General features: G+C 55.9%; 1 protein-coding gene across 1 annotated transcript; it reads right to left on the bottom strand.

The window, feature by feature from the left end:
- Window positions 1-54: 54 nt before the first annotated feature.
- ROBO4 (roundabout guidance receptor 4) lies at window positions 55-13,834 on the bottom strand. The gene is made up of 18 exons (XM_029208477.1): window positions 13,696-13,834; window positions 13,038-13,367; window positions 12,713-12,870; window positions 12,398-12,518; window positions 12,000-12,127; window positions 11,675-11,903; window positions 11,318-11,430; window positions 10,415-10,583; window positions 10,077-10,262; window positions 9,906-9,948; window positions 7,895-8,031; window positions 7,509-7,772; window positions 3,656-3,763; window positions 3,340-3,478; window positions 2,957-3,202; window positions 2,437-2,795; window positions 1,050-1,256; window positions 55-903 (listed from the first exon to the last, which is right to left on the bottom strand). Exons 1-18 carry the CDS (start codon window positions 13,763-13,765, stop codon window positions 893-895), a joined length of 3,018 nt encoding a protein of 1,005 aa, XP_029064310.1. The 5' UTR covers window positions 13,766-13,834; the 3' UTR covers window positions 55-892.
- Between the last annotated feature and the right edge of the window lie 499 nt (window positions 13,835-14,333).

Below are 14,333 nucleotides of genomic sequence, written 5' to 3'. Positions count from 1 at the left end.
GTCTTCACAGGACAAGTTGCTAAGACCAGCAGACCCCGAAAATCCCCCACCCCTCCCTTTCCTGCATTCTGCTTAAAGTCTGAAAGATGCAGGTAATTCCCCCCTTCATAACAGAACAGAAAGGAGTGACACACAGAGTGTCAGTGAACACTTGATCCCTTTCTAACCCAGGAGCCCTCCCGAGGGTGGTGCTCCGCCGAGAGGTCTCATGATGGTGGCCCGCAGAGTGACCTCATAGAACTCAAGTCATCGTAGCTTTATGGTATCAAATTCCTTAAGCTTATAGTGACAAGAGTATGAGGAGGGTGTATTTGTCCCACGTTTGTCACTCCTCCTTCATCTTCCTCCCTAGACTCATCCTTTGTCTTGGTGCTGAGATAGGGCCTCACTGCCTCAGTGGAGTCTCTCTTTATGTCCCTTCGTGGTGTGTTTGGGGAGAGAGCTAGGAATCGTCCAGAAAAGGCAGAGAGGGGAGGCCCTGAGATGAGAAGCTCCTTCCTCCACAGCCCTCTCCCATGAGCCACTGTTGTCCTCCAGGCAGACATTTGGCCCCTCCATTTCCCGTGATCCAAGTGGGTGGGGAGATCAGGATTTAGGGCTGCTTCTTAGGCCCAAATGACCTGGCTGTGGACGTGGATGAAGCAGTGGGAAAAGCAAGGGCTGGGAGTCAGGTGGAGATGAGTTTTTCCCCCCGGGGGCTCCAGGTCCGCTTTGTTCATATTTTGTTTTGCTTTCGTTTGTTTTCACAATCCGGGACGGAGAACTCTGGAGGCTGGGAGAGGTGGACCCCGGCTGCAGAGATGCAGAGATCGAGACCCACAGTCCACAGCCCAGGCTGGTGGCTGACAGGGGAGAGGGCTCTGATTCTCCTCTTGGCAGTCTCGGGATCAGTTCACGAGGAGTCTGTAGGAGAAGTTGAAGGAGGATGGATTTATCCCCCAGCTCCTTAGCTCTCCTGCCAGACCCCAGGTGCCCTCTTGGACCCCATCCCACTGCCAAGAACCCCTGCAGTCAAGATCGCCACATCAGCTAGCCAGCCAGACGCTTACCGCCGGCCTTGGGCGCAGGACAGCTGAGATGACTTCTCTGGGATGAGATCCGGGAGGTGGAAGGCCAGGGAGGCAGCCCCCTTCCCAGCCACTGGGTGTGGTTTTTCTCCATGTCCTCCAACCAGTCTGACCTCCACTCCCACGGGGGCAGGGAGAGGGCGGAGTTCAGGAAGAGGTCATCCCGGGGGGAGGGAGGCGACAAAGCATCTGTCAGGGAGGGTAGAGGTATCTATGGAGGGTTGTCCTTCACCCTTATGGACCAGTTTAGGGCAGAAAGCTTGGGGCTGCTTAAGGCATACACCCAACCCTAGACATAACCCAGCCCCACTCGGTCCATCACCCCCAGTGGCCACATCCACAGGAGCCTCCGCCCCAGGGAAAGGAAGATGTCCACTGGTTTCTTCAGAGAACAGCTTGAGTTCTTTTGTCCTAGCCCAGGCCTGGCCTTCTGTCCTAGGTAATCCTTGCTCTCCTATCTACCACAAGTCTGACTGCTTTTTTGTGGGGGGCAAAATGTAGAGTTAGGGTTCGTAAGATGGGTCTAGGGGATCTAATAGAGTGTCTGAGGAAGGGCACTCCAAAGGGCCACGGGGAGCCCTGACTACCTTCTGTTGATTTGGGGATGATGGTCCCACCTGCTAGACACGTGAAACAGGCCGCCCAGTCACTTCCCACCCTGCCACACACAGGACAGGAAGAAGGCCTTGAAAGCACAGGGGGACGCATGCGAGAAAACAGACCTTCCCACAGTGGGGACGAATCTGAGTCACTGGGCTGGGGAGCAACGTTTCCTGGAGACCACATCTGGTAAGAGGGTCCTGGAGGTAGCAGAATGGACTGTACAATCAGCTGCCTCTGGGATTTTAACTTGAACAATTTATCCTGTTCTGGTAGGTGACCTTGAGCAAGCTGATAAAGCTGTTGGACTTACAGTTTCTTCATTTGGAAAAGAACGACAAAGAATATTCTTCAGAGAGTTGCTGTTAATGTTGAGTGTATGTAAAGCACTTATCATAGTGCCTGGGACATAGTCATCCCTCAATAAAAACTAGCTGTTTGGGCTTCCCTGGTGGCGCAGTGGTTTAGAGTCCGCCTGCCAATGCAGGGGACGCGGGTTCGTGCCCCGGTCCGGGAAGATCCCATATGCCGCGGAGCGGCTGGGCCCGTGAGCCATGGCCGCTGAGCCTGTGCGTCCGGAGCCTGTGCTCCGCAACGGGAGAGGCCACAACAGTGAGAGGCCCGCGTACCGCAAAAAAACCCCACAAGTAGCTGTTTTAGGGATGACGACCACGAGGACGATGCTTGGGATGCTTTGCCTCTTGGTTGGGGAGAAGCTGTGTCCGCTCCAGGCGGTGGGGATGAGGAGGAAGACAGTGATCTCACGTACCTGTGAAGACGCAGTCTGCCTCCCTGGGCTCCAGCCCAAAGCCAAAGCTGTCCGCAGCCACGGCCAGGGCCCGGGCAAAGTGGGCGTCGGCGAGGAAGGAGCCGTCGGAGGAGCTGACCAGGCTGGCTCTGGCGCTGGGGGCGTTGTCCTCAGAGGCTGAGCCCCAGCCATTGGCCAAGGAGCCCTCGCTGGGGGTGGGTGTGGGGCAGGGCCGAGGTGGGCACAGCAAGCCCCTCACCTCGGACCCCACCCCCCCTCCAGGCCTGCCCATGTCCGCTAGCTCCGAGGCCGTCGGGACGCTGATGTAGCCATAGGTGATGGGGGGTGAAGGAGCCCTTGGCATTGGAGAGACACTGTTCCTAGGAAGAGGCAAAACGGGGGATGGGACGCGGTCGGGGTGGGGGGAGGGGCGCGGAGTGGCAGAAACAGCCCCGTTGAGGAGGGTGGAGGCAGCAGACCTAGGCATACTCCTGTCTCGCGCTCCTATCTGTATCCTTTGGTTCCCCCTCTGGCCACTCACCTGGGGGTCTCCTCACCCTCACTGAGCTCCAGGCACAGGGCCACCTCCTCAGGGGTCAGCACACTGTCTTGATCCTCCCCCAGGGACGACAGTGATGAGCTGGACAGGCGACTGGATGCTGGGCTGGGACCAGAGAGGGAAGAGGCCTGGGGACTGGAGGGGCTAGGGGGACCGGAGGGGATAAAGGCGGGGACGGGGGCTGCTGGCAGTGGGTGGCAGGAGGGGGCTTGGGGCTCCACCGATTGCCTGATTGGGGTAAGATGGCAGGATGGTTAGTGCCGTCCTTCTGGCCCCTGCCACCCCTCCCCCAGCCCCGTCCACGCTCAGCAGACACCCCACACCCCCAGTTCCCAGCCCTGCGTCCTGACCCCATGCCCTCTTACTGGGTCTGTTGACTCTGAGTGGGGGGTCCACGAGGAGGGAGGGGTGCTGCGGGGAGAGGGTGGGTCACCAGCTCACTGGGGGAGCCGAGGAGCTGTGGTCCCAGGGCCCGCCAGGCAACCAGGGCCCAGGGCACAGCTCCTGGGGAACGACAGGCTGGGCGTGAGATAGCAGAACCCCCGTCAGCCCCGGGCCCCAGTTTGCCTGTCTATCCAGCCCCTCAGAGTCCTGTCTGCACCCAGCCAGCCTCCGCAGAGACAGGAGAAGCCCCACACCCTGCCTCAGCCCCTCACCTGCCTCGTAGCGCCCTCCTCTCACCTGGGCTTTGGGAAAGGTTCTTGGAGCCTCTGTTGCCCAACTCACAGGCCCAGAGCTCCACAGGGTGGCTGGCCCGGAGCAGCGGGGAGCTGTTGGCCTGGTGCAGCTCTGCAAAGCAAAGAGTCGGTGGCTGGAGGCCAAGCCTGGGTGTGCCTTGCAGACCTCAACCACAGGCTCTATCTTCAGCTTCATCATCCAGTTAAGCTTTAGGGTTCTTGAACCCAGAGGGAAGAGGGAAGAACCTCTCTCCATCCAGGCAGCTGTGATATAATGGAAGGAGCACTAAGCTTGGAGTCAAAACACCTGCACTCGTAGCCTGGCTCAGCCACGTATTAGCTGTGTGACCTCAGGTAAATCCGTTAACCTTCCTGAGTCTGTTTCATTTGTAAACAACCACTGCAAAGCATGGTTTGGCCAGTTAACTAAAAACAGATTGGAAAGTTCCCGGCACCTAATAGATATATTAAAAAACAACTTTATTTCTCTTTACTGTACACATTCCAATTTCCTGATCTCTATACCCTCACATTGCTACCTACTCTCATGAATTTTGCCTCCGTGAAGGCAAATACTCCTTCTTTTCTTGGAGAGAATCTGTTAATTTCCACTTCTCACATTGCAAATATCTCACATGGCTCTGGATAGCCTTGCCCTGATAAACCCAAGTGTCTCTCACTTGGAGAGATGGGTTGGGCTGTCAAGTTGAGCTGAATGAGGAAGACAAAACCAGGGAGCTCCAGACCATGTCAGGTGTGAAGGGAGAGAGTCAGCTGATGGGAAGAGGAACTTTAAAATAGGAAGATGTGTTGGTCTCACCCAGGGAGGCAATGCCCTGCCCGTGGATATTCAGTACGTGTTGAATGAATGAGTGAATGGATGGATGATATCAGAGATGCAGGTTTAAACACAAGGTGAGAAGAATCATGTACAAGATGGCAGCTATCATCAGGCCCATGTGGCCACTTAGGAGACAGGGCTCTGCGTGAACTGTGACAATACAGAAGACCCGGCTGTGTGCAATGACTTGGTCAGGCCAAAACCAAAATGGATCTCAGTTTAAACCAGAGAGGAGCAGAATAATAAAGGGAAAAGGATTTTCCCAAGACCAGGAACAGGAGAACATCAAGCAAAGGAGAAAAGAAACAGCCTTCAGGTTAGTGTCACATGATCAGAAGCCCAGTTAGGAGAGGGGACCGGAGACCAGGCAGGACTCTCAAGACAGAGCTGTCTAGTCAGTCCGATTTCAAAGATCTGGGGCAGGTTCAAAGCAGGGACAAGGCATTCATCAAGAATCCATCTGGACCCTAGGAATCCATGTACAGTAGCCAGACCTTCTGAGCCACTGGGATGAAAAGCCACACAATGGCTAGACTTCCTCCATCAAAGTTTCCTTTTGTAGTTTGGCTGGTTTGGTTTTTACTCATTTCCTTTAATTGTCACATGACCCAGGGAGTCCTGGAGGCCACCTTTGGGTGCTCCAACCCTGCTCTCATCACCTTTGTCTTGTCCTGTGCCTGGCTTCTTGACTAAGCTCAGAAATGGGGGCACCTGTTATTTATGTTGGTTTGTGTGGAAAGGGAAGGAAAAAGGCCATACTCATCCCTGCTCCTATCATTTCCTCTAAAGGATTCTGGTAACAAAAAAACCCTCCTTCCACCTTGCTTGGAATTACTTGAATTTAGTTTCAATATTATTTGAATTAAACTATACAGTAAACATGTTATCAGGGTTAGGTGGAATCTTGTTGGGCACACCTGAATTGCGATAAATATTTGTTTGAATTAATTATTTAATGAGGCTATTCAATGTATTGATGATATGTATCAGCAAAGTGAACTGAGAATAAGATATAATGGATTAGACACGGGAGACAGCAGTTGTGAGATTATTAGTCACAGAGGAAAAAACCCAACTAAGGTCAGATAATAAGAAAAAGGGGACTTCCCTGGTGGCACAGTGGTTGAGAATCCACCTCAGGGCACACGGGTTCGATCCCTGGTTTAGGAAGATCCAACATGTCGCGGAGCAACTAAGCCTGTGCGTCACAACAACTTAGCCTGCGCTCTAGAGCCCGTGAGTCACAACTACTGAGCCCGCGTGTCACAACTACTGAAGCCCGCGCACCTAGAGCCCATGCTCTGCGACAAGAGAAGCCACCGCAATGAGAAGCCCGCGCACCACAACGAAGAGTAACCCCCGCTTGCTGCAACTAGAGAAAGCCCGGGCGCAGCAACGAAGACCCAATGCAGCCACAAATAAATAAATAGATTTAAAAAAAGAAAAGAAAAGAAAAGAAAAGAATAAGCAAGTCAAGGAGGTAGAGGACACTGAGAGAGCCTGCCAGTTTTAGAAGACAAGGAATCAGCAGTCTTTCGGACCAGCTGACAGCAGTAGAGGAGCTCCGTGCCTCTGAGATCTTGCTGCCACTGCAAAGAGCCAGAGGTAGGCCAAGTGTCCACCAGCCCAGGGGAGTCACTCTTCTCAGCCCATCCTGGGCAGTGGTGGGGTGGGGCCGGGTGAGGAGAAAAGGGGTGCAGTGAGGAACTAGATCTCTGAGTGAGGTTAGGAAGCTTCATCTCAGAATTGGAACCTTCTTAAGAATTGAGTGTAGAAAATCGCTCACCTTTTGTGGGGTAGTATTAATGTTCTCAGACAGGGTATACGTTCTATTCAAATTAGTGCGGTTATCCACGGAAAAGCTAGTTTTTAAACGAGACTTCTGCAACCTCTTTTTAGCTGGTATTTCATTATCACATATGATTATTTCTAATGCAATAGCTCTGAGGCAAAGCTGGAAAGGATGCCAGCTTGGCTAATATTTCGAGTCATAAAATTCCGGATATTGGACAAGCTCTTAATTACTCTGAATCCATCTTTGTCTTAATAAAAGTGGGATTATATCCACTTAACAAAACTGGCCGTTGAACATTTGTAAATCTTACTAATCAGTGCAGGAGGCTCAGGAAGACAGCAGAGAGTGCAGACGATGAATGTTCAGAAACAGGAGAAAAGAGTCAGCGAGAGAGCAGAATTGCCCAGGGGCGCTCCCAGAGAGATTCCGAGTAGCCTTTGGAAGCAGACCATTCTGGCTTCAAATTTGAGAACTGCAGCTTATGGACATGGAGTTTTGAACAAGTTACCCAATTCTGACCCTCTTTCCCAATCTTGTAAAATTAGAGAAATAGCACCTAGCCGATATGTTGTGAGGATTAAATGAAATAACAAATGTAAGTAAAGCACCTCCCATAGAGTAGTTGCTAAAGAAACAGAGAGTATAATTACTTCTGTCTAGAAAGTCAAAGCAGGTAGCCGGAAGTCAGGAGAAAACTCTGGACAGAAAGGAAATACTCATTCTCTGGGAAGCCAGTTGGAGGTGGGTACCTGGGCAGACCCATATATCGTGCACGTGCATAGTACATATGGACACAGTGCGTAGTAGAGAGGTCATGAGTGCCTGAGGCTTTGGGCTAGCACTGGTTACACCCCTCCAGGTTCTAGAGTTATCTGTATGCTGGTCAGGCACTTTCATTAGACTTTGAGCTCGTAGAGAGCAAGGATTATATCTGGTGTTTCTGGGTCCCCCGTCTGGCACACAGTGGTGCTTATTAAATGTTTGCTGAGTTGAGCTGTGGCTGCAGCAACAAGGCTCACTACTGGTGTGGCAAAACCCAAGCAAGATCGTGGTGTAAAGAAAAGCTAAGGCCAGCACACTCCGGGCTGGGTGCGTGGCGATAGGCGTCCATCAGGACAGGCTGTGAGTGGGGTGCGGCCCACACCCGGCGTCGAGGCCACCCCATGCTCTCTCCTGTCCCCCCTACCACCCGATTCAGGCTGTCCATCCCCCCATCCTTACCCTGCTTTTTTTTGGCCTTCCAAGCCTCTGCAGGGGCCAGAGACAAGCGCGGCGAAGAGAGGCCCCTGCGGCCGCAGAGGCTGTCTGAACTGGCCCAGGGACTGGAGAGCCTGGCCAGCTGGGGTGTGAGCCGCCTGGCAGCTGGGGCCTGGGGACTTGGCCTGGCTGGGGGGCTGGAAGGCAGCTCATTGATGAGGGAGCCATAAAAAGTGCTGGTGTCGGGAAGCAGGGGCACACCGGGGCTTCGGGGATCCCAGGAGATCACTGCAATAAAAACGACAGGAGGAATTATGGTGAACGCATCCCACCCATGCCCCCGCCCTTCTCCAGCCCTGGGACCCCTGCTTCACTGCCAGGCCCACCCCACCCCCTCGGGACATGCTCACAGGAGCGACGACTGTCTAGTGGGTCCCGGGGGTCCATTCCCAGTCGGCTGCTGAGACTGCTGCTGCTGCTGAGGTCCCGAGAGCCAGAGGTGGAGCGCCAAGTGTCTGCCAGCCACGGGGAGTCACTGTGATCCATCCTGGGCGATGGAGGGTGGGGTGGAGGGAGAACAAGATTGGCCCAAACCTCCAACTCAGCGGGTAGCAGAAGGGGGGGGGTGTTCTTCTCACTGCTTTTCAGCCCCTCACAGCCTCCTTAAGATCTCTGATCTGCTGTCCCAAACTCAGCGCTGCTTTCTTATCCTGGGATCAGGGGAAGTCCAAGTTGCCCAGAGCTAGGAGGTATCAAAGAGAGATAGCTACGGGCTGAGACAGAAAGAACACAGACCTGGAGCCAGATCTGCTGCAGCCTTAGGTGTGCAACCCTGGGCCACTCGGTCTATTAGCCTCTCTAAGCCCCCGTTTCTCCATCTGTAAGATGGCAACAGTAAGGCCTTCCTAAAAAGGCTGATGCTGTAAGTTGAGACGAAGAAATGTGAGATGACTCAGCCAGCAGAGCAGGAGTTTGCTACCTGAATGTTGGCTTCTCTACCTCTAGCCTGGTTCCCTTTGAATGGGACACCATGCGGCAGGGATCAGACCAAAGCACTTTTCTGCCTAAAACCTTCAGTGGCTCCCCATTTACCAAGATAGAGCCCAGCTGCCTAGCATGGCTAACAGGGCCCTCGTTGGTCTGGCTACCAGCTCCTCAGTCAGTGCTCTGACCCATCCCACACAGTACGCCCCAGCCAGACCAAAAGGCTTGTCTTTCCCTATGAACGCAACAGGCTATTTCTTGCTGTTCCCTTTGCCCTTCCCCTTCTAACTGTCAGGGTAAATGTGAAATCTTCTTCCTCCCATAGTTCCCCTCCAGCCCCTTCCTTGTACTTGTACATGTTTCTGCACCCCCAACTCTGGATTGCATTTGTGCTTGCGTGGCTGTCTCTGCTAGACGGAAGCTGTTCTAAAGGAATGAATCAAAAAAGTGATCAGAGTGGACTCTCCCTCAAGGAGAAGGGATGAAATCCCAGGGGAGCCAGAGAAAGTTCGGGGCAGAGCAGACTAAGCCCAGGAGGTAGCTGGAAGGGAAAGACCAATGAGCACAGAACAACGCAGGAACACAGCACCAGCCAGCACAGAACCTTGCTCTGGGCCGAGAAACTGACAGCAAAATGGTAGAGCTGGATGTGTCTCACATAGTAGGTGCTTGATAAATTCCTGTTGAAAGATGCAGACCTGGAATGTGAACTCTCCCAGAGGAGATCTAATGAGATAAAGAGCAGGAGAAGGTGGGCAGAGATGAAATGGTTGTTCAGTGTAAAATTCAGCCAGTAGGAGAAAAAAGGATGTTTTCTTTTTTAGTGTCGTGTCTCATAATGGGAGACTTGCTCTGGCAGCCAAACGCGCTTGGAGCAGATGTACCTGCAGGCGGCCTCCGTTGCTGAGAACAAGGAGTAAGAATCCATCACGCAAGGGCAGAGCGCCCTCTGCTGGAACTGTGGGTGGATTATTGCGAAGGAAAGATGCCTCCGTGGGTAGGTGATTTCCTGTTGCCAAAGGGACTACTAGGGAGATGCTGAGTGTACAGAGCAAATTAGAAATCAGACTGGTCCTCCTGTGCTAGTTATTCTCCACCTAGCAGCACGAGTCAGCAGGAGAGTGCAGTCAGTATTAATGAGAGCTTGGTAACAAGAGCACTGGATTAGGAATTCAGAAGGCAGCTACTAGCTGTGCAGCCTTGGGCAGTCACTTGAGTCATGAGTCTTCAGTTTACTCACCTTGTCAAGTGGTGTGATAGGAACATTAATGAAAGAGAAATTAATTCTCACTTGAAGTTCAAGGGAAATTCAGGTACTAGGATGCCAAATTGCCTGGCGGTAAGGGGAGACTAGTACTCAGGCCAGTTCTCCATCCCAGCTCCACTGTCCCTCGGCCCCTCGGCCCCGCCCTCGCCTCAGGCCCTTTCGTCTCTCACCTGTGTTTTAGGATGGCGTCCTCACTGGTATGTCTGTACAGACCTGGGTGAGGGCAGGAGGAAGGGTCAGCCCAGAGTCTCCAGCACCTGGCTAGCGGTCTAAACCCCTGTAGCGTTCTGGCTGGACCCAGGGATTGCCTGATCACCTGGGAGTCAGCTTCACCTTCTCACCTGGGCCCAGGTGCACCCCAGCTCGGCGCCGGCGGTGGATGCACACGGCGGTGCCCAGCAGCAGCAACCAGAGCACAACACCCCCGCTGGCAATGACCTCTGGCCGCCTCAAGGCCGCCCTCAGCTGCTCCAGGGTCCACGGGCCGTGCGCACTGGGCTCCTGGGCAGCTTGCTCCACGGCCTGCTCTGTATGGGAATTTGAGCTCAGGGGGAGGGGGCGGCCGAAGCAGGAGGGTGGGGCAGACGAGGGGGAGGAGCCGGAAGCGAGAGCGGGGAGAGAGGAAGGCGGAGATGGGGCCTGAATGGGTCGGGGTGGGGCCGGTGGGCACTGTCCTCACCTAAAAAGAGGCAGACAGGGCTGCTGGGCTGCCCAGCCCCAGCCCCAGTGACTGCGGCCACTTGTACGCAGTAGGAACCTGGCACGCGGGTGGCGATCTCCAGCCGGGTCTGCTCGCCCGCCACTGTCCAGTTGGCCGGGGGCAACGAGGTGTTGCCCAGGCTCCAGACCTGAGGCGCAAACAGAGGGGAGCTCGCCCCCTGGCACCACCCCAGCAGCTCAGCCCTTCCTCTTGCGGATCAGACTCCGGGCGTGTGGCCACCCTGTCCTGCTGTTCACCTGGGGACGCCCCCTCTCATGCACCCACACGTCCTATTTCCTCCTCCCCCCACAGAGTGGGAGACACTTCTCTCTAGACCGACAGACGAGGGACAAAAGTAATCTGCCGAAATAGGCGTTAGACCCGTGGTTCACAAACGTCAGCGTGCTTCAGGATCACCTGGAGGATTTGTTAAAATCCGGATTGCCGGGTCCATCCCCGACTTTCTGATTCACAAGGCCTGGCAAAGGACCTAAGGATTTGCGTTCTAACAAGTTCTCAGGTGATGCTGACGTTGCTGGTCCAGGAACCACCCTCTGACACCATTGCCTTAGAAGCTGAGAGTCAGACACGGCCTGGTTTGATTCCTGTTCTGTTTCCCACACCTGTGACCTTAGCCTCACTTTCTATGTCCGTAAACTGGGGACAATAACCCAGGGCGGACTATGGGATGAAATGAGATTCTAAGTAAGTGCTCGGCAGTGTCTGGCAGACAGTAGGATCCTTGCCCAACAACAGTAAGTTTCCCTTGCTTCTCTGCCCAAGTACCATTTCTTAGTGCCCAGAGCAAGTGTCTACAGGACGCCAGGGAAGAGGGATCTCCTGGCACCACTAGGAAGGGGTGTGTCAGTTTGTGGAGGATACCTGGTAGCCACGGATGATGCCATTGTGGTTTTCAGCAGGTGGTGGGACCCAGCTCACGAGGACACTGCCGTTGCCAGGTTTTAGGGTCACCTCCTGGGGAGGGGCACTGGGCACTGGGGAGGGGGGAGGGAGAGAGGCTGTAAGGGATGCTGAGGGAGAAGGCTGTAGGGAAAGGAGCTGGAATGGGACACAGGGTCAGAGCCACACTGATGAGACTAAGAGCCTTTCTCAGCTCTGCTTGCTGGGCCGGGGCAGGAGGGAGCCCAGGGGTGGGACCCACCATCCGCCCGGCTAGAGTGGGACAAAAAGGGGCTGGGGGTATATTGTTGGGTCTGGGGGGGGGCATCTGTCCCCGACCTTGCTCAGGCAGTCTCAGGAGCAGCACGTTGCTGTCGGGGCCTTGAGCCCGCCCGGAGGATGGTCTCACTTTGAACTCGTAGTCCTGGCCCCACTGAAGGCCCTCAAGCTCTGCGCTCTGCCAGCCAGCCAGCAGGGCCTCTGCCCACGGGGCTCCCTGGCCTCCGGGGGCAGCCGGGGTCCTGAACAGGGCCGTGTAGGACTGAGCAGGTGCAGCAGGGCCGCTCACCTGGGAAAGAGCCCAGAGGGAGAGGAGGGCTCAGGGCTCTTGTGAGCAGCCCTTTCTGGAGCTGTGACGGGCTCCAGCCCAGGTCCTGGGCCTCACCTTCCAGCTGAGCCACACAGCAGGACCAAGCTTGGTGCCCTTCGCAGGGTCTGGGTTCAGCAGGGTCACGTTTTCCAGCTGAATGCGCACAGCCAGAAGCTCCAGGGGCTCCTTGTGGTCCTGGGGCTCTGTGGGGAGCACAGGGCTGGGGTGGGGCCCATAGGCCAGAACGGAGGAATTGGGTGGAATATCCCTCGGCCACAGAGGAGCCAGAACTCGCCCAGGTTGAGAGCACTCCGATTTCTATTCTAGGACGGGGGAACCACCCCTAAATGGGGTCCCCGCCGCTCTGACCCTGATCCCAGGTTCCGCTCCCACATCCCCTAACCTCAGCCAAAACCAGACCACACCACCCTAACTGGAGCCCCCGACCTTGGCCCTGACCGCCCTCCCCTTACGTTGGACAGACACCCTGGCTGCCCGGCTCTCCCGTCGTCCTGCGCTGTTGGTGGCCATGCACATATAGGTCCCTGCATCACTCTTCTCTGCTCTTGCCATCAGCAGGGAACCTCTGGACACCTGTCAGGACCAGGTGCGTTGTGAAGTGTCCCCTGCGGGGAGGGCCTCTGAGTGCGGAGGGAAGTCTAAGGCCTCACCGCCTCCCCTTCCTCAAATTCTGCAGGGGACATTGGGCCAGGGGGCGGGTCAGTCCCTCGGGTGTGCACAGTTGTGGCCAGGACAGGGTGAGATGTGGGGAAGGGGGCTACACTCACCGAGTGCCGCCCTGGCTGCAGGGCCAGGGGTTTCCCGTCCTTCCACCATGAGACTGTGGGCTCTGGGTGGCCCCAGGGCGGCCCACACTGCAGAATCACCTGCTCGCCAACCGTGGCCACCGCATCCCGAGGCTGGACCTGGAAATCTTCCCGAAGGACTGTGGGGAGGAGGGAGGGTCGCAGAGGGCGGGACCCAGTCCCCACATCCAGGTCCTGCCTTGGCGTCTCCCAGCGTTCTGCATTACCTGCCTTTCCGAAGAGCCCCACCTCCCCGGTCTCCCATCTAGGACCACCCCCAACCCAGGTCTCCCCGCCCAGGGCTCACCAGCCACAGACAGCCGAGCGCCCCGGCTGACTGCCGTGCCCAGCCGGTTGCTGGCCTCACACGTGTAGACACCCAGGTCTGTGGACAGGACCTGGTCATCGTGGGCACGTCCCCGGGGAGGGGGCCGCAGCAGCAGGAGGGTTCCGTCAGGTAGGAGGTGGTGAATGTCTGGGGGCACCATGCTCAGGGGATGCCCATTCAGCAGCCAGCGGATGGTGGGAGGCGGCTGGCCTGAGGCCTGGCAGCTCATCTTGGCCGGGCCAGGGCCCTGGAGCAGCTGGTCCTCGGGGTGGACGAGGATCTGTGGTGGGGAGTCCTGAGCCATGCCTCCTGGGAGAGGAAAGGAGGTGCAGCCCAGTCTGACTGCAAATAGGGCCCCCAAATCCCTGCACGCCTCATCTTCCTCCTCTTGCCTGAAGATCAGTTCCCAAATAACACGCTAGCTGGGAGGGGAGAAGGCCAGCATGCGTGCGTGGCACCCAGGTGAGGGCCAGTGGAGCTCTGTCTGTCTGTCTCACACTCTCATCATCACCGTCGTCTCTGGTACCCCCCACTGCAGAAGGGAAGCAAAGGAGCAAGGGGGTCTCCTCGCTGCCTTGGCCAGGCCTCAGATCAACGGAGCGGAGCGTGGGCTAGGAGTAGGGAGGGCCACACTCACCTGTGATGAGCAGAAGCAGGAGAGGCAGGGGCTGACGGTCCCCAAGGAGACCTACTCCTCCAGAGCCCATGGCTGCCCTCAGGCCTCTGTCCTTGTCTGTAGCACTTTGTCCTACTGCTCTGAGCTCACAGCGGAGGGAAGGAGGGGCGGGCGCGGCGGCAGTGGTGGTTGTTTGTGACCGAGACTCTGCCCCAGGGGGGAAGCGGCTTTGAGGAAACCGATGCTTCCTGCCTGGCCCTCAGTGCCTTGGAGAATTGGGAGGAGACCAGAGGAGAGAAAGTCTCTGACCTTGATCCTGTAGTCATAACCTCTGACTCCAAGCCCCGCCCTAGGGTTTCTCTTGCGATCTAGTCTAGGATTTCTTAGAGGTAATCCTCAGCCTAACCATAACTTCAACCACTGTTTTGATCCTTTACCCCAAGCCTCTATTGAACCCTTGAATCTCAATCCCAATCCTTTGGCTTCCAAGCGACCCCCTGCTAGAGTGGCATGAAAACCCAGGGGTGGAATCTCAGGGCACAGCGTTCTGAAGCTGAGGGTAGAGGAAAGCAGGCCCCGGAAGCCAAGTGCGGGGAGCAAGTGTGTCTTGTCATGCCCCGGCCCATTTCCCGGGGAGAGGTCAGGGTGGTAGGTCAGAA

The sequence above is a fragment of the Monodon monoceros genome, unplaced genomic scaffold, assembly GCF_005190385.1.
Source record: "Monodon monoceros isolate NGI ecotype Baffin Bay Population unplaced genomic scaffold, NGI_Narwhal_1 Super_Scaffold_7, whole genome shotgun sequence".
NCBI classification, from domain to species: Eukaryota; Metazoa; Chordata; class Mammalia; order Artiodactyla; family Monodontidae; genus Monodon; species Monodon monoceros.
Note: the sequence above shows the minus strand (reverse complement) of the source record. Positions and strands in the feature narration are given on the sequence as shown.

Excerpts from the sequence above, each read along its gene's own strand:
- ROBO4 (XM_029208477.1), bottom strand. The coding sequence starts at position 13,765 with ATGGGCTCTGGAGGAGTAGGTCTCCTTGGGGACCGTCAGCCCCTGCCT. Across the intron at positions 11,431-11,674 it reads CCTGAGACTGCCTGAGCAAG|TGCCCAGTGCCCCTCCCCAG; the intron begins GTCGGGGACAGA and ends CCCCCTCCCCAG. Across the intron at positions 3,764-7,508 it reads GAAGGCCAAAAAAAAGCAGG|AGCTGCACCAGGCCAACAGC; the intron begins GTAAGGATGGGG and ends TTTGCTTTGCAG.